The sequence below is a fragment of the Berghia stephanieae genome, chromosome 10, assembly GCF_034508935.2.
Source record: "Berghia stephanieae isolate SIO BIC M18660-M18661 chromosome 10, UCSD_Bste_1.3, whole genome shotgun sequence".
NCBI classification, from domain to species: domain Eukaryota; kingdom Metazoa; phylum Mollusca; class Gastropoda; order Nudibranchia; family Aeolidiidae; genus Berghia; species Berghia stephanieae.
The window spans coordinates 10,252,645-10,280,607 of record NC_088369.1 but is presented as its reverse complement, the minus strand read 5'-3'; the positions used below and the strand labels follow the sequence as shown (position 1 = coordinate 10,280,607).

Below are 27,963 nucleotides of genomic sequence, written 5' to 3'. Positions count from 1 at the left end.
CCTCTTCTCAGGATGTCTTGACCAAACACAAGACGGCATCTGCCGCCTTCTTGGAGAAAGATTACGACAAATTTTTCACACATTACCAAAGACTCCTAAATTCAGAGAACTATGTAACACGGAGACAAGCCCTGAAGGTTTGTTGAATGATATTTTATGAATTGAAGCAAATAGGAATTAATTGCTAATCTACTGGTTTATTGCTACGCTGTTCCCGTTTTACGAAGTGGCCTAGTGGTAAAGGCATTGCACTGTCATCCGGAAGATCCCGGGTTCGAGCTCCACTTCAGGCATTTTCGTTTTTTTTTCCCCTTGAGCAAGATTAGTAAAAACCCCAATGTGCTCACTTGGACAACATGGGTGATTCCTGTTGACATCAGACTTCCTGTTTGATGGATTATCTATATTCTTTAATGGAATGCCTAGGCAACGGGATCTTATGATGCCGTAGTGGAAGGGTGTAATTTTTTTTTTCCCGTTTTACCATGTTTATTTCTTGTGTGTAACGACATAACTTAAACATGTAAGATAAAACCTGAAACCTTTAGGTCTTTCTACAATTCGTATATAGCTGGACAAAACCAACATTGTTAGAAACCAGGGGGAACCTACAACTTTTACGTTTATTTTGAATAGGTGGGGTGGATATGTTAAATTAGTTACATTGCTTCTCACTTTAATTTATTGACATAACCATATTTTTTTCTCCTTCTCATTCTCCCCAGTTGCTAGGAGAGTTGCTCCTAGACCGACACAACTTTACGGTGATGAACAAATACATCAGCAATGCAGACAACCTGAAGCTAATGATGAATATGCTGAGAGAGAAATCTAGAAATATTCAGTTTGAGGCCTTCCACGTGTTCAAGGTAACGCTTTTGACAGGGTTGGTTCAGTTGGAAATAGAATCATGCAGAGATGCTCTATAACAAATCATGTAAAAATCACTCAGTTAGTGTGACTTTTAAATTTAAAAAATTTTTTTAAACATATGTGAAAAAAAAAAATAGTCACAATGTGAAAATGTCTTGTTAGAATGTTTGTAGATATGTAATGCCACTCTATAATCTCTTGTTTTGAGGAGATGTTTTTGAATAATAATAATAATAATAATAATAATAATGATAATAATAATAATAATAATAATAATAATAATAATTATAATAATATAGACCTGCATGGGTGCCGACAATTGTCGGTTTCCCGACAATCACGGTCGTTGCGATCTCCAGGATCACTAGCCTATTTTTTTTATTGCTAAAGTCATCTAAATGCGAGTAACATCAATTATCAGAGTGTCTGCAATCCCCCACTAGACTGGCGGTGAGCAGTCCAGTGCCGATGACTTTCAAGACCTCATTAAGCCTGTTCGGCAATTATCGGGAAACTTCGCTAGTCTTCGATTTGACCGCAACTCTTCACTGTCTGAAAAATGAGTAGTGTATCGATATAATCGAGCATGCGCAATTCATTAACTTTCGTTTTCATACTTTCCGTATTTCATTCAAGTAACTTTTGTTTGTTCAATTGAACGTTGCTGCATTTCAATTTTATTCGCTCTATCAACGTTCTGGATTTGTCGTTGTATATTTTGATCTATTACTCTTTTACATTGTTTTTTGTTATCATGCCTGAACAATTCTTTGACCATTCGTCGGATCTGAAGTCAGTTGAGAATGGTCTTCGAAATCGATTCAAATGGAATTGGTTGGAATCTGGAAGAGAAAGACTGCAACAATGATTTTCTTTCGGAGTACGTGAGAAAGCCAACACAGCCGGGTGCTACTTTTTGTATTTTTTACCAGTGGATTAGAGTCTAATGATTGGGATGGTTATTACTCTTTAGAGATAAAATCAATTTTTCGAAGTTAGAACCTACTGTTGGGGATCCGATTACAGTGGCAAAGGAAAATCATTCATAAAGAGGCATTCTCAAAGTCAAAGGGAGTAACACAAGAATTAAAAAAAAAAGAAAAACAACTCAGTCGTTGCTGGCTGTTTTCACTGCTGAGAGAGAGACTCGTCCTCTCTCCAAGCTTCACTAGACTTCTTAACACACTCAACCCTAGCCCTATCTGATTCCAGTCTGCAGGTAGACAGTTGCCGATTAACCATTGGAAAAGTGAAGCACAAGTTTGGGTTAAAATTTGAATAACACAATTTCACATAATAACTGTTGCATTATTTTTCACAGTATATGAACGACGGTTCTGGTATCATTTTAAAGGGATCAAGCTTTCTTTTGATGTGATAGAAATCAATGTTGACACATGTCAAAAAGTATAATTTAATAAAAAATTACGTCATTTTAAAACTTTCATAAAGATTGAAGGCAGTGCAGTATGTTTAATTTTGGCCGCCAGTGACCAACCCTCTTTTCTCCATGCTAAAGCCCTGTTTCAATCAGTAGTCAGCTTATCGAGAGGCTGTCCAGGTGGGGGAATTCTCAATCATTTTTGAGCTTTTTGCAATAGTAAATTTAGAGTTGTAAAATAATAATAATAATGATAATAATAATAATAATGATAAAATAATAATAATGATAATAATAATAATAATGATAATAATAATAATAATAATGATAATAATAATCAAAACATAAGGAAACAGTTGATCCCTGATGAATATGTAATGAGGGGAATTGCTGAGTTTGAATCTTTAAAAAATGTTTTTTACATTGTTTTGATTTGAAGCGTTGCGTTTTATAAGTTAATTATGTCGTTTATCTGAAGCATCGTGTTGTGTATAACTCTTATATACTCCAGCCTAGAGAGATATGATCTGTTATTCTACCCCTTCCCGTTAATAGCAACGCGTAATGATCTCAAGTTTACAATAATAATTTGTGATATCAGATAATTTCACTAAAATTAGAATAAATTAAAAAAAAAAAATCATTTCAGTATTTTTGTAAATGTCTTTTATTCAGAGATAGTGAAATCAGAATCAATTGAGGGATAGAAGAAAATGTTTCTTTCACTCTTGCTTTTTGAAATTTGAACTTCAAGCTTATGCAGTGGTTGGGAACACATCCAAAATTCCAAAAAGCAAAGAATCATATATTATCAAAGCCGTGGTATTCACTTGTCTTTATTTCTGGTCCCAGATCTTCGTGGCCAACCCTAACAAGACCAAGCAAGTGTTGGACATTTTGCTGAGGAACAAAGAGAAGCTGGTGGACTTCTTGTCCAAGTTCCATACGGACAGGACCGAAGATGAACAGTTCAATGATGAAAAATCCTATTTGATGAAACAGATAACGGAACTCAAACCCATGGAAGAAGATGTCCCGGCGTCATAACCCACGCTTTTTTCTTGTTATTTATTTTTTTTTTTTTTTTTTTTTTTGTTTAATATTATATTATTAAAGTTAATCTTATAGCAATGATATTGATGCTTTTTTTCTATTATAGTAAACCAGTCACCCATATATCTATCTATCCATCCATCCATCCATAATCATCCAATTCATTCATCCGTCCCGTCTATCCATCCATCCATCCATCCATCCATCCATCCCTTCTTCAATTACTCCCATCAACCGGTAACTCAGAGATGGTACAATTCTAACTCTAGTTCTCGGTTGTATTGAGTGTCAAGATGCTACTGGATTGTTCTCGTTTTCACAGATTTTAAGGTAACTTTTGTGCGCGCGCGCGCGTGTGTGTGTGTGTGTGTGTTTGTGCACTATTTGCTTGAGAAGATAAGCTCACAAGCTTTTGTGCTTTGTTTGAAAGTAGAGGAGGCGTTTGGTGTATTAAAAAAAAATAGAATACAGAAGCATTTGTGATTTGATCTTTAGTGCAGAAAAGGGTTCAAAGACTCCTTTTGTATTTTGAACCTTCTGGTTCAATTTATACAGTCATTACCCTAGCTTACAAGTTACCATGCATGAATATTATATTTGTTTTGTATCACCAATTATTTTATTTTTTTTTTTTCTTCAAAAAGTTACCTTGATATGGGTTTAACAGCAGGGCAGATACTTTCTATTGTAAAAAATCTGCTCTTTTTTGCCCAATACCCCTCCCCCCTTTTTTTTTTTTTTTTTTTTTTTAAAAATATTTTGAAATTGCCAAAAACACCAAAAACAAAACAAAACAAAAACAAAACTAGAGATTAACTGAAAAACCAAAAACAAGACAATATCTTGCATTCATTCTTTCATTCATTCAACCATTTATTTATTTGTTCATTCATTCGCTCTTTCATTTGCCGTTGAATGCGTGTCAGTAAATGTCGATGTTTGATTGACTGCTAAGGTAAATTATGAAGAAGTCATTTTGATGGATATGAGATTCTTATTCATACTGTGTGATTGCTTGCTCCTGTAAACATACCAAACATCTATCATCATATATGGAATAATGGGATTTTTACTAGGTATTTGTCTCAAATTTGTCCCCATTTGTTCAATTAACATCTGAAATTGTATTTTTAAAATTTTTTGGGAAGGGTACGAAATGTGGCTTAATTCTTTTTCTTCTTTAAAATTTTTTTTTTTTGCTATTCAGGTTGGGTGTTTTTTGTTTGTTTGTGTTTAGTTACGTCCGTTGAAAATAATAGAAAATGGTTTTCTATTCACTTTGATTTTCTTCAGATATCCAATTTATACAGTACTTTTCTTAATTAATTCATTAATTCTTAATTCATTATCATTATTTTAAAAGACATAAAAATCTTTCCCTCTTGGTCAATGCAAATAATTTTGATTTGTTCAGTAAGAAATGGGCAAATGTTTGAGAAATTTCTATTACAGATGCCTAATTATGTCATTTTATTTTATGAAAGGAATCTTGAAAGTTGAATAAACTATCATACATGTCATTTTTTATATCTTAAAGATAAATGAAAAAAAGATAGTAAAAAGCTAAAAAAAAGTGTCCACCCTGTTTGTTTTTTTATTTTTTATTTTATTAAGTTTTTTATGGTAAGTTCAATTTGGGTAAATAAGATATTCTAAACTATTCCGTCTGGATTGATAGTTGTCTGTATTTACAATATTTATTTGATATTTATAAACAATTTGTTGCTCATAGTTGAAATCCGATACAGAAGAAAATGCTCAAACCAAGTGGTTGCGTGGAAGTCGATGGGTTTGAACTGATGTAGCATTTTCATCTGTCCATTACATTTTTATGTTCTGTCTCCTTCCTCTCTTTCCCTCTTCCTATCTCCATCAGTTGTACTCTCAATTTTTCATCAGCCTCTCTAATGAATGATGAAAGGTGTAAACAACACAAGACCTTTTCCTTTGTTCTTTTAAATAAAAACTATATAAATGTCCTCTTATATTTTGAATGAGGTTCTTTGCTTTTTTTTTTTGTTTTTTTTTTTGCTCTAGACTATATTGCGGCACAGAGACCTCGAACATGTTTAACTCAGACTTCATGGAAATCCCAGGCCTGTAAATTCTCAGACAGTTGTCTGAAATCCGACAACCCAATATTTTTCTACCACAGGGAACATCATAGAAAGAATAGATTTGAAAAAAGTTTCCACTATCTGAATAAATCAAAAAAAAAAACAAGAGAAAAAGACAAAACAGAAATTCAAAACTATAGATGATTACCCAAACTTTCTCTCTCCATGGGTGCCAGTATTCCGGTTCATGCCGGAATTCCGGTTTCGCGATATCTCGAAGTCAAATACCTCCGATTTCAGTGTTTTGAGTAACATAATCTAATAGCATCGGTAAAAATTAGAAAAAATGATTCAGCCACCTTTTCAGTGTATGGAGGTGTGTCATTGTGTCAATGTGTTTGCTGTGTAATCATTTAATAATGGTATAAAAACGGTGATGAAATCAGAGTAAAATTTAGGCCGCATTTTCAGGTTTGGCAAAGTGTCGAGATTTTACTTTCAGGTTTCAGCCCTTCTTCCTGCTGGCACCCATGTCTCTCTCGTACTCTTTTAATTTGTCCACTGCGCGAGTGTGACTGTCATGGGGATTTCCCCATCTTTGCGGTTATCGTCTGTGACTGTCTCTTGCTCTTGTTTACTGCAGTTGTGTTGGCTCTTCCTCTCGTGTCAGTTGTCCAACACACATTCATGACGTTTCATTACCGACATCTTCCCACACAAGTTAACGATAAAATACTGTATTTCTTTGTTACAGAGTCCCAACATCAGTATTTTCTTTGTATTATGCAATTGGATTCAATAGTCTGATGTCACGTCGCCCAGCAACGGCGAGCAGAGTGGTTCTAAACAAAGAAAATCAGTACTTTTTATTCTTCATGTTGGCTAGAACTTTTCATACGTCATGTGATCAGAATGTATAAAAGTCAAAACATGATCATATTTATAATGTTTTTCTCCTCTGGATACACTTTTATGCTCGACGTCAGAGAAATATTTCATAAGGGCGTCCGCCATTGTTCCGATAGTTTAGAACCAGTTACTAAGTTACTATGCGTCATTACGAGGGAAGTGACGTCATGACTGTTGAAGCCTGTTGTTCACTGGAACATTGCCGGTGACATTTTTGTAAGTAAAAGCAAATAATTAATTTTTAACTGAAACAGATGTTTTGTTTCTTTGTTACCGACTGGCCTCTCAACTTTAAAAAACCAGATTAATTTATGATTGAGACGTCTAAGTAATAAGGTGTTTGACATTTCGCCTATACTACTACTATTATTAACCAGAGTTGTGACATGTTTGAGATCTGTGTGCGGCATTGTATTCGATGTGTTATGCTTAATCTCCAGACTCTTGGAATATCATTGTGTATATATATAAAAAAAGCTGGCTTGGCAAGTGGCTTGAGATGCTTATGTGTATAAAAAAGAACAAAATGTGAAACTCAGCGTGTGTTATTTATAATATTATATTTTATTCTCATCTAGTTATCATATTATTATCGTTCTATGATGGATGGATTTGGGTATGCATAGTAATTGAAGACATGTTTTTCTGTTCTTATAGGCCAATCAATGTTTTACATACCCGCCAACCCTTCCGCTTTTGGCGGAATCATTCCTATTTTCACCCTTCCTTTTTCACAATTCTACCATTCTCTCTAAAATTCCGATTTTCAAAAATTAATGATGATGAGGGTAAGAAGAAAAGAAATGAAGGGGGCGCGCCGGGGTGGTAAAAAGGTGAATTTTAAAAAATGATTGCCAAAAGGGAGATAAGTAGGAAAATTAATTGCACTCCTTTCCCCTTCCCCCATTCTATTACTATTACCTAATTTGTAGTTTTGCCAGCTGTGCTCGAATACTGTCTCATGTTTGGTGGCAAAGTTGGTGGTCATTTAGATACAGAATTTTTATCCATGTTAAGAAATTCCAATTTTTTTTTTGGTCTCAAATTCAAATTCCTTTTTTCTGACCTCCTGATTCCACTTTTGGAATATGAAGGGTTGGCAGGTCTGTGTTTTATGCAATTGATAAACTTGAAGCAGTGAGAGAAAACATTATCAGCATGAAATGGGTTATCTACATCCTGTTCCCTATTTGAACCAATACCCTCTGTCTTGCTTACTTTTTTCTCATGTGCGTTTACTTTGTACATCTAGAAGTTTTGGGACCAAAACCATTTTCTTCCTTTTTTTTTTACTGGCGCTGACCTAAATGTGTCATGAGCGCTATATAAAACCTTTATAAAAAAAAAAAAAAGAAAAGAAAAATAGAAGAAAAATCCCCAAAAGAAATATAGAAAGCGTTTCTTATGCAAACCACAAACGCATGAGCTTACTTGAATTAAAAAAAAACAAACCCCAAACATATTCTTACTCACACTATTGTGTAGCTGGCACATGAGTGGGAAGGATGTACGACAAATTCCGTTGAGGTAAGAACAGAAGGTGGAAAGATCTCTGAAATGACAACATTTGTTGATAATATTAATATATTAGTTTTTGTCATGATTCTTGGAATGAAATTGACTTTTTTAACAATATATAGATACTGAAGAAAAAATAAGAAGCTCTTCACAGGGTTAAAATTGATATTAGTATGTGGATGTTATTATGGTTATAATAATGATGATAATAATAATGATAATACTAAAAATAGTAATAATAATGATGATGATAATAATAATAATAATATTATTATTATTGTTATTGTTATTATTAATATTAATACTGAATGGAAAAACATTCTTCAATTACTGTCGTGGGTGACTGGGGATTTCATGACATTGATGATACAATAATAATCATATAATATAATATTGTACATTGTGCTGTTGTATATTATACTATTACTATACATAAGTATATTATATAAATGTATAATCATGTTTAACTTAGATTAATCAATGCAGGTACAGTGCTTTTACTACTATTACTACTGTTGTTACTAAAACGTAAATGAAAATGATACGGCTCTTGTTGATATAAAATTACAGTTGAGAAGAGTGGTCATTCGGTGTGAAACAGTATCCTATAAAATATGCTAGATCATAAGGGTGGGCTGAGCAGATTAATGATCCGTCTTTTCAGAATCAGAGGGTGGAGTGGGTTCGAAGACGTGGACACAGGGATGTTTTTTGTTGTTCTCGAGGTCACAGGAGCTGTGCCTTTATCAAAGTGACAAAATAAGGAGCTGGCACTGGCGATCAAAATTTGTTTTGCTAAACAAAATTATAATATAGTACGTACTTATTCCTTTTGAGTTGAGTTTTAAATATCGATTAAAATAATATTTGGTGGATATGGCATTTTGGGGAAATATTTAAAATGGTTGGTAAGGAGAGAGAGTTAAAAAGAATTCTTGCTGGTAACTGGTAATGGTAAATTGGTAACTGGTAAACTTGGTAATTGGTAACTAGTAAACTGGTTACAGCCTTTTCTTGTCGGATAAAAAAAAATTGTAATGGCCCTTGCAAGCCTGTTTTTTTTTTTTTTCCCTCTGAAATTACATACTCCATTCCCACCTATGCAAACAGTAAGGTGCATTTTAATATCAATGCATATAAATTCGTGTCTTACGATTCACTCTGGGACGACAACTGGGAATTCTAAAGAATTTTCTCTTTTATGTGAGGGTTGGAGGAAGGGAGGATCGAATGGGTCGAAGTATTTCAGCATGTCTGGGTGGGGTTCCTGAACTCCCATAGTGGGCAGGGAGGTTTCTTACTGCATCTTCTATCCCCCTATATCTGTTTTCCAACTTGCTTTCTGTCTTTGTCTTGGAATGAGATGTCCTGGCCAGATGCCCTGACTGAGAGAGAAACAGTCAAATGTATCTCAAACTAAGTACATTGGTGGTATGCTCTTGGAATCTACATCTGATCCCTATTTGTTCCCAGTTCCCCATTGTCTTACTTTCTTTTGGCGGCTTTAATTGGAATTCTATAACTTTCTACTATCCCATTTTCTTCCTTTTTACTGGCGCTGATATAACCTAAATGTGTCGCAAGCGCCGTAAAAACATTAAAAACAAACAAAACAACCGAGTTCGATCAACCGCCGCTGCGCTGTGTGGTCTTGAGCAAGTCACCTCACCCTAGCTGACTCCTGGGTTATTCCAGTCTTCCCTTGGAATAGACCCTAGAGACAAATTTCCTCTATGGGATGAATAAAGGGAATATTATATTTTTATTTATTATAGCATTTGATGAAGAGAAGCTTTGCATAAAATATTTTCATTATAAGCTTTTTACGAGAATAAATTTCAGGTTTTTAAATTTATTTTTTTTAAGCAAAGGTTAGAAAAGGAGAACTATCCGGGAATTCCGAGGTTTTTTTTGGGTTTTTTTTTTCTGTTCTTTCAAATTATTACGTATATCATTTAGTTTTCATTGTTGCTAAAAGTATAACGTATATTTGACTATTTTAACATAATGTCAAAGAGCGGACAATAGAACAAGAACTGATATATGATTGATTTCGTTATAAGGAGAAAGAGATGTGCACCTTAGTATTTTGTGTAGCAATCCCATACGAGTATCATTTCCATTCTATTTATTGTGCTATGAAATGTAATGATTATTTTTCACATTTTGTGAAAGAGCTTTGATTTTGCTGATCTTGGTACATTTGTGTGTGTTTGTGTTTGTGTGAGTCCGTATGTGTGTGTGTGTGCATGCACGAGTTTGTGAGCGTGCATATGTTTGTTGTTACAGTTTTGTTTAGTTTTACATTCAAATTTTGTATTTCCTCAGCCCTTTAAAAAAATGCTTATTTTATGAAAGGAAAAAAGTCTTGTCTTTTATAATTTCACAAAGGAGTCGAGTAGAATCAGCAGGTTATGGTGCTGGATTGTTACCCTTGCACATTATTTTTTTTTTGTTTTTTTTTTTCCCCTCATAGTTTACGTAATGGTGAAATATTTAGATATGATTGAATTGTTGACATTTTCTATATCGTCATATTTATTTTGACTTCTATTATCTTCAGTTTCATACTCAGTTTTTCATCACTTGTGATGTATAAAATATTTCACCATATCGTTCCGTTTTAATCATCTCTCAGCCACTGTGTATAGTTTTCTATTCCTTCTAATGAGGAGAAAAAAAACAACAAAAAAACAGACAAACAAAAACTTTAAAGTAGAAAGGATTGTTTTTTGACTATGTTGTAAAGATGTAACATGATGTGAAAATCAGATGCTTTTCACTTTGGGTATAAATCTACCAAATTAGATGATCTTTTTTGTTCTTTTAATTTATTTTATTTCAAATTTGAAAAGCTATCATGACAATGTGAAATATCATACATTTTTATCTACATTCTAGACAGCTTTTAATTATATTATCAAGGGACTACTACTGGGTGGGGTTCCTGACCTCCCATAGTGGGCAGGGAGGCACTTACTGTGTCTTCTATAGGGCTCTGTGCTTGTGTCTAGATGAGACTTTTAGGCCTGGGTGGGGTTCCTGACCTCCCATAGTGGGCAGGGAGGTACACACTGTGTCGTCTATCCCCCTATATCTATTTTCCAACATGCTTTCTGTCTTTGTCTTGGAACCAGATTACTTGGTTTTGTCCTGGCCCTGGCCGGAGTCCTAGCTGGGAGGGAAACAGTCAAATGCATAATTATTGTTTTGGGAGATTATTTTTTTCCCTTGTAAATCATCTCTCTGTTATGTATTATTATATTTGTTATTTTGAATGTATAATGTAAGCATTTGAGTGTATTCCTCTTTTTTGGATTTTGTGCTTGTGTCCGGATGAGACTTATAGGTGATCTCAAACTAAGTAAATTGGTGGTATGCTCTTGGAATCTACATATGATCCCTATTTGTTCCCAGTTCCCCTTTGTCTCACTTTCTCTTGGGTGCTTTAATTGTAATTCTAGAACTTTTTACTATCTCATTTTCTTCCTTTTTACTGGCGCTGATATAACCTAAATGTGTTGCAAGAGCCGTAAAACCCTTAAAAACAAACATCCTTGTCCAGGAGTCCGGGCGAAACCAATGGGTTTTACTGTCTTAAAGTTAAATTGATGGCATATCGTTTATTTCATTTTTTTTTTCACTTCACTTTTCACAACGGAGCTAAACTAAGAACCCCACTAATTTGCGAGATGTATTATTATGTTCAATTTGATATGTTAATTTACTTACTAAATATTCATATCGATATATTTTTTCATTTTTCACGAAGATCTGGGTGAGGCCGTGATGATTTGTCTCAGGTTAGGTGTAGAATCATTGTCCCCTTTTCGTCTATTTCTGTTCACTTGCTGTATTTAATTATTTGAATATTTTAATCTCATATTTTCCTTAGATGAAGTCAGAGTCCCCCTTGTCTTACTTTGTTCATAGTAAATTGACATTTTTGATTGATGCATGCGTCATAAGAGCTGTTCTCCCAGTTCCCCTATGTCTTACTTTCTCTTGGGTGCTTTAATTGTAATTCTAGAACTTTTTCTCGATCCCATTTTCTTCCTTTTTACTGGCGCTGATATAACCTAAATGTGTTGCAAGCGCCGTAAAACCCTTAAAAAACAAACAAACAAAACATAAGAGCTGTTAAACTTGGACTTAGGTCCTGTAATACATTTGTGTACGGTTTCCCCTAATTTTTTATTGGTGCATACGTCATCAGAGCTGATATTCTGGGACTAAGCGCCTGTACTGTAACACATGTGTGTACCCCCTCCCACCCCACCAAAAAAAAAGGAAACAACAACAAAAACCTGTGTTCAGCTCAAAGAATTTTATTTGTGTTAAAGTTCGAGATTATTATTATTTTCGTCCAAAATACTGAATTTAGGTTGAATGGAGTAACAAGTTGGTGTCCCCTATATATGGGTCTTTCTAATCTAAACTATAGGTGCTATTACTATTAATTTCCTGAAAAAGAGATGAAAGAAATTTAGCAATAAAAAAAACAAACTAGTGTCAATGAAGTACGTCTCCATTTGTTCTCAGAAAGAGAATTTTCCATCAGAAAGAGAATTTTCCATTAAATTCTGTTCATTTCCTGTTTCCTCCCCAACGTGGAGAATCTCACCAGCTGTTTGTTGAATATATTATCAGTGAAAGCATTCTTCCTCTGTGCATTAGTTGTTTTCCTTGATGATGATGGTAATATGCAATGTTGCTCTTTGTGATTTTGTGTTGTGTGTACTAGAGTCTCCCCTCCCCTATGTCCTTTGCCAAATCGATCTTTGTTTTTTTCAAACCTACTCAACAAATAAATATTTTTATTGTTTTTGTCTTGTTTTTTTCTGTTTTTGTTTTCTTCTGAAAGAAACGTGAAGGGAAAATCTTTTTTTTCTTCTTTATTTTCAAATCACATCTTAAAAAAAAATACTTTTGGGGGGGGGGGGGGAAATATGTGGTTTTTGTTGTTATTGTTGTATTGTTATATCTTCATACTTGGAACTGTTTGAATGGGGTTGATTAGTTTCATGTGTTACCAAAATGACAGAAATTGAAGTATCTCTATATATATATTTATATATATCAATATTTATTTTGTCCCAGCACTCACATATTATAACATCATCTCTCTATGCTCTTGGAATCTACATCTGATCCATATTTGTTCCCAGTTCCCCTTTGTCTTACCTTTTCTTGGATGCTTTAATTGTAATTCTAGAACTTTTTACGATCCCATTTTCTTCTTTTTTACTGGCGCTGATATAACCTAAATGTGTTGCAATCGCCGTAAAATCCTTCAAAACAAACAAACAATCTCTGAATGAAATTCATTTCTGTAATATTTATGTTTTAAATATTAGTCGCAAGAGTTGAATAAAATGTTGAAAGGTAGGATTTTAAAACAATTCTCGGATCTGGTCTCTGATATTGAGTGTTTCCAAGCATTAACATTTGGCGGTAAACACTTAATGTTTAGAATGAATTTGTTACACTGGTTATTTTAGATGAACATGCTTAGTAAATTAAAATTATTTAGGATTTTGATGTAAAAAAAAAAAAAATGGAAAAATAAAAATACAAAAGAGGAAAATCATAAGATGGCAAAAATCTTTTGTTTTAATAAGTTCCCAGGTCTTTGTTCTATTCATCAAGCACTTGTCCTATTCATCAAGCACTTTCTCATTTCACAGAGCTGCCTACTTGATATTTCAAAAATTTATAGTTTCTAGAGGAAAAAAAAAAAAGAACAATTCACTTTAGATAGCTTTAGAAATAAATAATTTGCCCTTAGCATGACCCAAATATGCTCCAAAGTCCTGAATATAGGAACTAAGCTTTCCTTTTCAATAAGATTTATTGAGTTATCAAAGAAGTGAATGCAGTTCTGTAGCTGGGGCCAAAATTCGTATTCCTACGAATTTTTCGTAGTACTAGGCAAGTCTGATTTCATTATCCCAAATGACTTTCTTTGTCTTGGCACTGAAATTATCAACGAGTGATGCAAGCGCTTTGAAAAGCTTTATTTGAAAAATAACAAATCCCCCCCCAAAAAACCACTAAATTGTCAACTTGATGAGGAATGTTCCAGTTGCAGCTACTATGATGTGACTAGATGAGGAATGTTCCAGTTGCAGCTACTATGATGCGACTAGATGAGGAATGTTCCAGTTGCAGCTACTATGATGCGACTAGATGAGGAATGTTCAAGTTGCAGCTACTATGATGCGACTAGATGAGGAATGTTCCAGTTGCAGCTACTATGATGCGACTAGATGAGGAAGGTTCCAGTTGTAGCTACTATGATGCGACTAGATGAGGATGGTTCCAGTTGCAGCTACTATGATGCGACTAGATGAGGAAGGTTCCAGTTGCAGCTACTATGATGCGACTAGATGAGGAAGGTTCCAGTTGCAGCTACTATGATGCGACTAGATGAGGAAGGTTCCAGTTGCAGCTACTATGATGCGGCTAGTCTAGATGAGGAATATTCCAGTTGTAGCTACTATGATGCGACTAGACGAGGAAGGTTCCAGTTGCAGCTACTATGATGCGACTAGATGGAGAAGGTTCCACTTGTTGCTTCTATGATGGGACTGTAAACCTTCTCGGTGATGACTTTTTTTATTTGTTTTGTGCTCAGTTAAATACTCCAGATATTACAACGGAAGTGCACACTAAATCTTTTCACTTTCCCACAATTTCCCATTTATTTATTATTTTTTTAACTTGTGCTGATATATGACTTTGGAAGGGGGTGGGGAAGATAGTCGATTAGATAAAGTAATAATTGCACTTCACTTCCAACGGGAGAAATGGAATTTAGCATCATTAAAAAAAAATATATAGCAAGAAACTTAGTTCCCATTTAGCAGCGCTGCAACCGAAACTGACACGATTCAGTGTTATCCCTTGTCTTTTCTTGTTTGTTTTTTTGAGATAAGACTTTTTTTTTTAAATCCCCAAGTATGTTTAAAGGGACTTTTATTTACTTCTGTTAAGTGTTGAAAGCACAATAAAAATAAAACTGACTGTCTCAGTTTTTATGTTAGAGCTTCATATATTATTTTCCCATAAAACAATCCGATTTTTATTATAGAGCTTCATATATTTTTTCCCCATAACACTAACGGACAACGTGCATATTAAAAAAGGAATAACAAAGTGCTATTTTTTTGTCTTGAGATCATAGCTTTGATTTGACTTAATAAGGTTTAAATTCATCGAGTCATACAATGTTAACCCACATGTTGTGTTGATGGTGTTCGAATTTTTATTTCCTCGACCTTATCAAAACATCCATTGAAATCATTCTGGACGTCCTAGGTGGGGTTCCTACCTCCCATAGCGGGCAGGGAGATACTTTGTGTCTTCTATCCCCTCTTATCTGTTTTCCAATTGCTTTCTGTCTTTGTCTTGGAATGAGATTACTTGGTTTTGTCCTGACTTTGGTCGGAGTCCTTGGCTGAGAGGGAAACAGTCGAATGTATAGTTATAGTTTTGGGAGATGATATTTTTTTCTTTGTAAATCATCTCTCTGTTATGTACTGTTACTCTCTTCATTTTTACATATGATTTGTAAACATTTGAGTGTGTTCCTCTTAGTGGGATTTGTGCTTGTGTCTGAATGAAACTTTTAGGTGATCTCAAACTATGTACATTGGTGGTGTGCTCTTGGAATCTACATCTGATCCCTATTTGTCCCCAGTTCCCCTATGTCTTCCTTTTTCTTGGGTGCTTTAATTGTAATTCTAGAACTTTTTACTATCCTGTTTTCTTCCTTTTTACTGGCGTTGATATGACCTTATGTGTTGCAAGCGACGTAAAACCCTTAAAAACAAACAAACAAAACAAAAACATCCATCGAAATCATTCTGGACGTCAACTCAACTCATGAAAATTGATATTTTCCTTTAAGGCATTGTTGACTTCCTTCGTAATGATAATTCGATTTAAAAAAACCCAACAAAACAACAATTAAAAGAGCATTGTCCTTGATTTCAAAGGACTTTGCTTGTACTTGTAATGAGACGGTGACAATTTTGTATCGTGCTGACACAATCCAGGACAATATTTTTATGATACAGTATTCGCTGGATAATTCTTCTAGCACGCTATTGGGGGAAGCCAAAAAAGCATGCACTAGAATCCGGGTGTGTCGAAATACAATGCTCATGGGAGATAATCAATTCAGTCTGACGCCCAACTCTAGCTTGTCGTACAGGGTGGGGTTCCTGACCTCCCTTAGTGACAGGGAGGTACATACTGTGTCTTCTATCCCCTATATATGTTTTCCAACATGCTTTCTGTCTTAGTCTTGGAATGAGATTACTTGGTTTTGTCCTGGCCCTGGCCGGAGTCCTGGCTGGGAGGGAAACAGTCAAATGCATTGTTATTGTTTTGGGAGATGATATTTTTTTCCTTGTAAATCATCTCTTATATGTACTGTTATCCTCTTAGTGGGATCTTGTGCTGGTGTCTGGGTGAGACATTTAGGTGATCTCAAACTAAGTACATTGATGGTTTGCTCTTGGAATCTACATCTGTTCCCTATTTGAGCCACTCCCCTTTATCTTACTTTTTTCCTCAAGACCTTTTAATTGTAGATCTAGAATCTTTTCATTATCCAATTTTCTTCCTTTTTACTGGCGCTGATATGACCTTAATGTGTTGCAAGCGCCGTAAAACCCTTTTAAAAAAAACCCCCAAAAAACTGTGTCTTCTATCCGCTCCTCCTTCCCCCCCCCCCCCCCTCCTCCTATATCTGTTTTCCTACTTGCTTTCTGCCATTGTCTTGGAATTGAGATTACTTGGTTTTGCCATGGCCCTGGTTGTATGTCCTTGCTGAGAGGGAAACAATCAAATGCTTGGGATAGTTTTGGGAGATAATATTTTTTTCCCTTGTAAATCATCTCTATTATATACTGAATTATGTTTTGTTTACATATGATTTGTAAACATTTGAGTGTGTTCCTCTTTGTAGGGACTTGTGATTGCGTCTGGATGAGACTTTTAGGTGATCTCAATCTAATTACTTTGATAGTGTGCTCTTGGAATCTACATCTGTTTCCTATTTGAATCATTTCCCACTGGGTTGGGATCCTGACCTCCCATAGTGGGCAGGGAGGTAAATGCTGTGTCTTCTATCCCCCCATACCCGTTTTCCAATTGTTTCCTGTCGTTGTCTTGGAATGAGATTACTTTCTTTGGTCCTGATCCTTGCCGGAGTTCCTTGGCTGGGAGGGAAACAGTCGAATGTATTGTTATAGTTTTGGGAGATTATATTTTTTTCCAACAGAAGAGGCGACAGATGCAGATATGACAGAGTTTTACCATTCACTAGACAAAGCAAAACGAATGTGTAAATCACAAGAAGTCCTTATGGTAATGGGGGACCTAAATGCTAAGATTGGCAGAGGCAGAGATGGTGACATAATCGGACCACATGGACTCGGAGACAGAAATGAACGAGGAAACATCTGGGCAGATTGTAGAACAAATAAATTAATGATTTCAAACACCTGGTTTCAACAACACCCAAGAAGAACCTGGACATGGCAATCACCAGGGGACAGAGCAAGGAACCAGATAGACTTTATAGCAGTATCATCAAGATTCAGAAATGGCATATTAAATTGCAAAACCTACCCAGGCGCCGATGTAGACAGTGACCATGTCCCAGTTGTTTGTACAGTAAGGATAAAGTTTAAAGCTATTCAGAGAACAGCTGGTAGAATAAAGAGGGATTACAGGTTATGCAAAGACAATGGCATACAAACAAAAATGAGAGAAGAATTTGAAAATGCACTCATGATACAAAGCCAAAGTGAACCTGATAACGAAAAATGTGAAAAACAATTTGATATATTCCAAAAGTGTGTCAAAGCAACTACAGAAAAGCATTTACCAATAGCTCAAACAAACAGCAAAAAGGAATGGATGACTGTCACAGTAAAGATTGTTCACAATTATCTTATTAAATTTTATTTTATTAAGAACTGAATTCATCTCACTCCAGTTATATTTCGGTAGGCTTAGATAAACGTTACCTTCTAATATTAGATCGTCTTTCCTTTTATAGCCTTCCCTCGAATTAATTTCTAATTAGTGAATACTTTTCGTTCTACATTCTGTCACGTAGCCACTTATTATAAAAGCTGATAGGTCTAACATTTGACACTCACTTTCTCTCCACAATCTATGCCGGACGGCCAGTCGCTCTATTCCTATATATATACTGGAAGATTTTTATCTTTTGGGACTTTGTAGATATTATATCTACACCATTAAGACGCCGGAGCTTTTAACTTTGATTGTATAATCTTCAAGGATCAAACCCGAGCCCGCTGTCAAGGATTACATATTAACCCATTACCAATTGCCTGGAAGTGGAATTTTACGAGTCCAATCCTGTTATCAGAGGAATAGATCATCCAAGCCCATCAACTGCCTGGAAACGTAAACTTACGAATCTGACATATTATCATAAGTTACGTAAAATATTCATATCTCTATTTGTAATTGCCACGATCACTGTTTATCTCTTTTAATTAAATTTCATCATTATTTTATTTCATTGTAAACAAATCGTTAATCGTTTTTCATTTATAGTTACTAGTAAATTCTGGGGCCTCATTCTACATAGATCTTTATGCATAGTCGAGTAGCTCTTTACTGACTTGAGACCATGACAATGACAAATGAAATTCTAAACCTATTTGAAGAAAGACGAAAATGCAACAGAGGGTCTGCAGAATACCAAACATTGAACAACCACATTAAATCCAAATGCATCGAGGCACACGAGAACTATCTAGACTGGAAATGCTGCGAAATCGAAAGAGAATACAAACCCAACCCCCAACAAGCTCACCAAAGAATAAAAGAACTATCAGGGAAAAGGAAAAGCAAAGCAGCAGGAAGTTGTATCCAAAACAAACAAGGGGAACTGCTATTTGAAGAACAACATATAGAAAGCCGATGGGTAGAATACATAGGCGAACTGTACAATGATCCAAATAGAAATGAACCACCACTGAAATTCAAAGAACCATTAAGCGGACCAAACATCACCAAAAGTGAAATTGAACATGCCATGGAACGAATGAAGGATGGTAAAGCAACAGGCCCTGATGAAATATCTGTAGAGGTATTAAAAAGCCTAGGAGATCTAGCAATTGATGAACTTCACATATTATTCAACAATATATACAATACTGGGAAAATTCCAGAAGATCTCTGTAACTCTATTTTCATAGCAATACCAAAGAAAGCAGGTGCAGTCAGATGCGAAAATTTTAGAACTATAAGTTTAATAAGTCACATCAACAAAATACTGTTGCGTATAATTATCAACAGACTAAGGAATAAGATTAACCCCGAAATCGCAGAAGAACAATATGGATTCCAACCTGACAGAGGGACAAGGAACGCAATATACCTCCTCCGTGTTTTAAGTGAAAGAGCTATACAGGTTCAGACCCCACTATACCTCTGTTTTGTCGACTACAAAAAAGCTTTTGATAGAGTACGCCACGAAGAAATACTAAAACAACTGCACTCCATTGGCGCTGATGAGAAAGACCTCAGACTCATGCAAACATACTACACCCAGCAGGCATCTATCAAAATCGGAAACTCTACAGGAAATTCCATTCCTATTAAGAAAGGAGTCCGTCAAGGGTGTGTTGCCTCACCAGATCTGTTTAATCTATACCAAGAAACAATCATGAGGGGCATAAATAATATGGAGGGAATAAAAGTAGGAGGTCACAACATAAATAATATAAGATACGCAGACGATACGGTACTCATTGCAACATCAGAAATCCAACTTCAAAAGATTGTTGACAAAGTGGTAGTAGATAGTGAAGCCAAGGGAATGGAAGTGAATATCACCAAAACAGAATGCATGGTAATACAGAAAAACCCCGAAAACAACAACACCTGCAATATAACGATTCACGGCGAGCAGCTTACCAACGTAGAAAGTTTTAAATACCTAGGTTCAATAGTGACAACAGATGGAAGATGTAACCGAGACATACGAGCAAGAATAACTCAAGCCAAACAGGCCTTCATGGACCTGGGAAACATTTTGAAAAACAAACAGATGTCGTTCGGGATTAGATTCCGAGTCTTGAAGTGCTATGTGTGGCCAATCTTGTTCTACGGATGCGAAAGCTGGACTACAAATGCAGAAACACAAAAGAACATTGAAGCTTTTGAAATGTGGTGCTTGAGAAGGATGCAGAGAATATCGTATACCGCACACAAAACGAACGAAGAAGTGCTAAAACAAACATACCAACAAAGGAAACTAATGCCCTTAATAGTGGATCGACAACTATCCTTTTTCGGACACATAGTAAGGAAAGATAAGAATGAATACCTGGCAAGTTGTGGAAAAATACCTGGTAAACGTGCCCGGGGGAGACAAAGAAAAACACTCATAGACCAACTGAAGGGCTTCACCAACCTAACAATCCAAGAGCTGTTTGAAAAAGCAAGAGACAGGGAGGAATGGAGAGAGATAATTCATGCAGTATCCGAAGCCTGGACCAGGCATGGAACCTAGAAGAAGAAATTTTTTTCCCTTGTAAATCATCTCTCTGTTATGCATTGTATTATGTTTAGTTTACATATAATATTATATGATTGGTAAACATATGAGTGTATTCCTCTTAGTTGGGACCTGTGCTTGTGTCTGGATGAGACTTTTAGGTGATCTCAAACTAAGTACTTTGACGGTGTGCTCTTGGAATCTACATCTGTTCCCTATTTGAACCAATTCCCCTTTGTCTTACCTTTTCTTTTGTGCTTTAATTGGAATTCTATAACTTTTCTACTATCCCATTTTCTTCCTTTTTACTGGCGCTGATATGACCTTAATGTGTTGCAAGCGCCGTAAAACCTTTAAAAACAAAAACAACAAAAACAAACAATCATTTCCCCCTTTGTCTTCCCTTTTCTTGGGTGCTTTAATTATAATTCTAGAACTTTTTACTTTCCCATTTTCTTCCTTTTTTACGGACGTTGATATGACCTAAATGTGCTGCAAGTGCTGTAAAACCCTTAAAAACAAACAATACAAAACAAACTAGCTTGTCGTATTGTGGAACATGCTGGACTTGAGCATGCTAGAGAATCCAGCGAGCCCTGTAGGAACAGTGCAAGGATATTGTCCTAACAATACTATTATGTATTGCAAGTGTGCAGTTGTACTGCACGGCTTGGAAACACCATCAGTAATTAATGATAATATTATGATAATAATAAGAATATAAGTTATTATGTATTTCATCTCATAACTGTATAATAAAATATTTATGAAATTTTGAAACTTTTTCTGGTTACTTTGTTGAAAACTATTGTTTTGATGGGGCGCTTTAACCTTCTAGATGGGGTTACTTACCTCCCATAGTGGGCAGGGAGGCACTTACTGAGTGTCTTCTATCTCTTCATATCTGTTTTCCAATTGCTTTCTGTCTTTCTCTTGGAATGAGATTGCTTAGTTTTGTCCTGACCTTGGTCGGAGTCCTTGGCTGAGGGAAACAGTCGAATGTATAGTTGTTTTGGGAGATGATTTTTTTTCCATTGTAAATCATCTCTCTGTTATGCATTGTATTATGTTTAGTTTACATATTATATTATATGATTGGTAAACATTTGAGTGTATTCCTCTTAGTTGGGACCTGTGCGTGTGTCTGGATGAGACTTTTAGGTGATCTCAAACTAAGTACTTTGACTGTGTGCTCTTGGAATCTACATCTGTTCTGGATTTGAACCAATTCCCCTTTATCTTACCTTTTCTTTTGTGCTTTAATTGTAATTCTAGAACTTTTTACTACCCCATTTTCTTCCTTTTTACTGGCGCTGATATGACCTTAATGTGTTACAAGCGCCGTAAAACCCTTAAAAACAAAAACAAAAACATTACTGTGTCTTCTATCCCCCTATATCTATTTTCCAACATGCTTTCTGACTTTGTCTTGGAATAAGATTACATAGTTTTGTCCTGACCCTGGCTGGAGTCCTTGTCTGAGAGGGAAACAGTTGAATGTAAAGTTATTGTTCTCGGGTTATTTCAACTCAAACATGAAGTCAGTCCTACTGTATGGATGTGAAACTTGGAATGCATCGCAGGCTTGTATAAGGAGGATACAGATTTTCGTAAACAGGTGTATGCCTAAGCTACCCAGAATAAAATAGATGGATTAAGAACAAAGATGTATGGAAAAGAACATCAGAAACCAGTGGGAGAGGATATAGGAAGAAGACGATGGAGGTGGATTGGACACAGCCTTAGAAAGAATGACTCCACTATAACAAAGAAAGTATTGGATTGGAACCTTCGGGGCAGAAGATCAAGGGGAAGGCCATGGAGAACAATTAAAGAAGCTGATATACAAAGATGTGGACGTATAGACTATAGAAGAATTGCAAGGGTATCCTGGAAGGAAAAGAAAACAAATCATCAAGTACTCCAAACTTTAGGAATAACATCAACAACGATCATTTCAACTATTAGAAAGAGGATAACCCGATATTTCAGCCACATCAGAAGGCACGACTCATTACAGAAGACCATTGCAGAGGGAAAGATAGAAGGCAAGCGTGGTCGAGGACGAAGAAGGACAAGCTGGCTTGGAAATGTCGCAGCGTACGTAGGAAGCCCCATAAATCAATGTGCGAAACTCGCAGATGAGAGAGAGAGCTGGCGAACCATGATCTCCAACGTCGTGTCCGACCTGGAACATCGGTATCGGTAAAGGTAAAAATATACAAAGAAGTGATGACATGGAACGAGATAAAACAAGTAAGCTCAAGACAGAGAGGGATGGAAACTTTGTCTGTGGCCTATATCCTGACCCAGGGTGAAAAAGGCAATGATGATCATGATCTATGGCTCGTCTTGTCACAAAAGTCAAATGTTAAGCATGGTCAGTGGCCAGATGGGTGGAAAACGTGGTCCTGACGTGTCTTTAGGTAAGAAACTTTACACACTTTACATTGAATCGGGTGAATGAGTACCTAGCTACAGGCAGTAATGAATACCGTGAGAAAGACAGTAAAAAAAGCTGCCTAATAGAGAACTAGAACTGTATAAAATGGAATTGAAATGATATGGCAAGGAGACTGTGGACCAGTGCCGAACCCACCGGTCCATGTAAATCATCTTTCTTTCTTTGTACGGTTTTATTTTGAATATACATGTAATGGTTTGTAAACATTTGATTGTATTCCTCTTAGTGAGATCCATCTTGTGCTTATGTTTAAATAAGACTTTTGGGTGATCTCAAACTAAGTACACATTGATAGTGTGCTCTTGGAATCCAGATCTATTCCCTAATTGAACCAATTCCCTTTTGTCTCACTTTTTCTTGTGCTTTCTGGGTGGGGTCTTTTGACCTCCCATGGTGGGAAGGAGGTAACTCGCTGTGTCTTATCTGTTTTCTGTGTTTGTTTTGAAATGGGATCACTTGGTTTTGTCCTGACCCTTGCCAGAGTCCTTGATCGAGTTGAGAGGGAAACAGTCAAATGTGTAGCATTAGTTTTGGGTGATGTTATTTTTTTTCCTTGTAAATGTAAATCTTTGTTGTACTTTTGTTTGAATATATTATTGATTTGTAAACATTTGAGTGTATTTATTCCTCTGTGAGGGATCCTGAGCTTAAATCTGAATGAGACTTATGGGTGATCTCAAACTAAGTACCTACATTGATAGTATGCTCTTGTAATCCTATTTGAACCATTCCTCTTTGTTTTACTATTTCGAGTCTTTTTAATTGTAATTCTAAAATCTTTTCACTACACTATTTTCTTCCTTTTTTACTGGCGGTACTGCAAAATCTTTAAAAACAAACAAATTCAAAGTCTGATAAAGAAAAATAACACAACTAATTAATGTTCTAGCATTTTTATTTAAAAAAAAAAAAAGATAAATTTCATTAGATCACAGCCTTTATTTATTATAAATGCAATTTCCCCCCCCTTTAATTATGAGAGTATTCTTGTCTAAAGGGTATTTCAAATATTTGTGAAAAAAACACGTCCATTTTGACAAAAACAAAAAACAAATAGGGTATCCTAATTTTACACTTCCAATGAGATTGGAACCAGTATTTTGACACAACACTTTCGTTCCCTATTTGTATAACTTTCAATTTCACATCACACCCGTCTTCGAAACAATTCTTGTTCTGGCAAGGACAGAAAATGAAGGACTGAGACTGAGACAGGGGATCTGGGAATTGATGAGAAAATGAAATGTATTAAATAACAAAAGCAGACCTGCCAAACTGAAAACTTCAAATTTAGTAATTTTTATGTCAATTTTTAGTTTTTTGTTTGTTTGTTTGTTGCTTTAGGTCTCTTCCAACACAATTGAGGTTATATGAGAGACCGCTGAAACAAAAAAACAAGCAATCTAACAAAAATAGTACAAATGTAAATCAGAATCATAACCTAAAGATATCATAAGCTAAATTATAAATAACCAAGAACAAACAGGCAGAAGATTTACAGAAAAAAATATCCCCTGTCAAAAATACAATCACAAACCAAAGAAGCAGGATAGGCTAGTAAAGAGAAGAAGAAACGACATCACTATCGGATCGTACACCCATGCGAACATCATAGGTATATGATTCAAGGGTGATGCTCCCATCCAACCACCCGCCAATTTTTAGTAATTTGGCAAGGAAATTCGTCATTTCTGAAATTGTGTACGAACAACCACACTATTATTATTATTACTATCATCATTATTATAGTAATAATAATAATAATAATAATACACATTTATATAGCGCTCATTCTCGTGTAAAACACAAGCTCTGGGCACTTTACAATATAAATATCAATTTTAAGTGAAAAAAAAAAAAAATAAAATAATAATAACAATAACAATTCATAGCCAGATCAAGGATTCATATAGAGTCAAGAAAAACAAATACAGTAAAAATGTGTCTTGAGATTCTTTTTAAAAGTAGGTAAAGACTTGCACTCCCCCAGACCACGTGGTAGTTCATTCCAAATCTTGGGGCCGAAACAAGCAAACGATCTATCACCAAATTTTGTTCTTGATCTTTTTTCCGAAATTTTCGTTTGGTCATTACATGATCTTAAAGTGTAATTTTCAAATTTACACATGACCACGTGATCTGTGAGATATGCCGGTGCTATACCAGCCAAACACTTATAAACAAGACACGCTGCTTAGTAGTAGCAATAGTAGTAATTGTAGTAGTAGTAGTAGTTGTTCTTCTTCTTATCGTTATTATTATTATCATTAATATTATTATTATTATTTAAGTATTACTAAGAATTAAAAATTCGTAATTTTCCATAAAACTTTGTATTTGACCATTAAATTTGTCTAAAATTCGTAAAATTATGAAAACTTCGTAAGATTCGGCAGCTATGCAAAAGAGAAGTCAAATATATTATTACAGATAAGTATTGAATTGTAAGCTTCAATTTATTAGACGATGACAGATGGTACTGTGGACGTTTCGGGTTTCCCCTTTATAAAAAAAAACCAAGATGAATGAAACCTTAGTCTTAGTGTTCGATTTCAACATGCCCACTTAACATTTTCACTCAAATTGAAAAAAACCCAACAAATTAATAAAAGTAAAAGATGACCAAAAAAAACAAACAAAACAAATAAAAAAATAAAAGAAAAGAAAAACATATAATTTCCACTTGTAATGCAAAAATGTATAAATAAAATTTTTGGCAGTGATTTGTTTCCAGGATAATGTAAACGTTATGAAATTGAATGTAAGCTTCAATGTAATAAGAGAAAACAGATAATGTGGATGTTTCGGGTTTCCCCTTTATCAACAAAACGTTTAAAAAAAGCTTACATTCAATTTCACAGTGTTATTTGTGTTCAGGGGCAAAAGAAATTTAATGAAAATATCTGGTGTGTTTCCATGTGGGGTCAGAGCCACTGGTGTGACTATGTGGTCTAGTCTAGTGGTATGACACTCGCTTTCGGATCGGAAGGCCCTGGGTTCGAGCCTTGAACTCGGCGCATAGTTGAGTCTTTGGAAAAGGCTCTTTACTCACATTCTCTCACTGTACTCAGGTGTAAAAATGAGTACCTGGCCGTTAACAGCGTTGTCTTTGTCCGAAAAATTGTAATATCGCCAAACAGTCGTCATGTCCTGTCCTACATGTTACATGTTGCTGTTGACCAGGGACCCCTTGTAAAGCGCTTTGAGCACATTTAGAGGATATTGCGCTATATAAAGCTCAATTAAAAAAAAAATTTTTTGGTGTATTTGACCAAAAAATTCCACATCTACATTTTGTTGGGATAGAAATCTGAAACAGTGTGCAAAGCAGAAAGACAAAAAACTATCATGAAATCTCAGCCTCCAAGGACTGGGGATCGAACCTCAAACCTCCTGATTACCAGTCAGACGTGCTACTATCACACCATAGAGGTTATCCAATAGTTGAGACGATTTAAGGCTTAAACACTTCACAAGGATATGCATTACTGACTGCCATGAACAATCGCCTGCATCATAATGAGGAAATATTGAACACAAAAAGTGGACATTTTCAAAGACATGAAAGTAGCCCGCTTTTTATTTTGAAAATACCATTCAGGTAGGCTGATAATTCGGGATGGGTTTTTTTTTTGTTTTTTTTTTCTAGTAGTATTTTTCTTTCTGCTCTGTCTGACATTGTTTCCTACACAAATTAAGACATTAAGGAGCAGGCACTGGTGTAAGAAAAAACAGAACAAGTGAGTATGAAAGGTGCCAGACAAAGCAAGAAAGAAAAATACAAGAAAAACACCATCTCAAAAAATCAGTCGACCTCGAGTGGAGATCGTACCTCAGAGTTTCTGATTATCAGGAGCCTCTGTAGTGTAATGCTAGCACGTCTGACAGAAGCTCTGAGGTTCGATCATCACTCAAGATCGACTGATTTTATGGATTGTTTTTTTTTTCTTGTATTTTTCTTCTTGCTTTGGCACCTTTCATACATTTCAATTCTTTCTTTCCACAACTTTCTAGATTTTTATCTCTTGCCAGTACCTGCTTTCATATTATTTTGATGAGAAAACGTTTACTTCCAACAACGATAGAATATCAGACAACTCAGACTTTTCATAAATTCTTAAATCTGAGACGTCGAAATTAAAAAAAAAACAACATTGTCTCAGACTTTAGGAAATCACAACATATCAATATTACTCAGTATTCAGCAGAATAGACCTGAGCTCAACACAATATTGGTACAAAAAAAAAAATACACATCAGATAAAAAATAAATGATCATGGAAAAAACAAAAAATTAACATAAAAAAACATGACAAACCTCACAAAAATATTTTTAAAAAGAAAAAAGATGAAAGATAAATTTTTCCGTTTAAACATTTTTTGGCAAACAGAGTTTTACAAGCAACAGGGGTGAGAATGACTGGTCACAAAAAAGGAGGAAATTTTTCATCGTGAAGATCATGACCCATCCATGCGACCATAACCTATAAATTTGAATTTCACTAAAATTTACTGAGATGCGATCCAAAATTTGTCTCGCAGCAATTTCTAACACGACTCGGTGGAATTTCAAAAGTTGAAAGTGTAATTACAACATCTGGTGGTTGTAGTAGGGATGATGATGTGATGGTGGTTGTAGTAGTAGAGGTGGTAGGGATGATGGTGTGGTGGTGGTTGTAGTAGTGGTGGTGGTAGGGATGATGGTGTGATGGTGGTGGTAATAGTAGTGATGGTAGGGATGATGATGTAGTGGTGGTTGAAGTTGTAGTGGTGGTGGGGATGATGAATTGATGGTGGTTGTAGTAGTGGTAGTAGGGTTGATGATGTGGTGGTAGTTGTAGTAGTAGTGGTGGTAGGGATGATGTGGTGCTATTTGTAGTAGTAGTGGTGGTAGGGATGATGATGTGGTGGTGATTGTAATAGTAGTGGTGGTAGAGATGTTGATGTAGTGGTTTTGGTGAGTGTTTTTTTATTCAGTGATGATAATAGCAATTGTCAAAAAGGAGGAACATTTCTCGGTCTATCGATCAAACACAAGCAAAGAAACCTAGTAGTTAGTCAGCTTATAAATACAACCCAAGAATCTCTCAAATTTAAAGCCATAGTCAAAAGGTAAAAAGAAAAAAGATTAAACTAAGCCAACCACCATTGC

The 27,963-nt window shown here is 35.4% G+C and overlaps 1 protein-coding gene and 1 long non-coding RNA gene across 2 annotated transcripts in view; one reads left to right on the top strand and one right to left on the bottom strand.

Annotated features, from left to right (window-relative positions):
- The window catches only part of LOC144980482 (protein Mo25-like), a 34,785-nt gene extending 27,061 nt beyond the window's left edge, over positions 1-7,724 (top strand). Inside the window, exons 6-8 of the mRNA XM_078928092.1 lie at positions 12-137; positions 726-869; positions 3,107-7,724. Of these exons, the coding sequence (XP_078784218.1) occupies positions 12-137; positions 726-869; positions 3,107-3,301 (465 nt within the window). The 3' untranslated portion in view covers positions 3,302-7,724. The remainder of the gene's footprint in view (positions 1-11; positions 138-725; positions 870-3,106) is intronic.
- Positions 1-27,963, bottom strand: part of LOC144980488 (uncharacterized) — a 145,991-nt gene that overhangs the window by 82,973 nt on the left and 35,055 nt on the right. Inside the window, exon 2 of the long non-coding RNA XR_013646904.1 lies at positions 21,179-21,479. This is a non-coding gene — a long non-coding RNA (uncharacterized LOC144980488). The remainder of the gene's footprint in view (positions 1-21,178; positions 21,480-27,963) is intronic.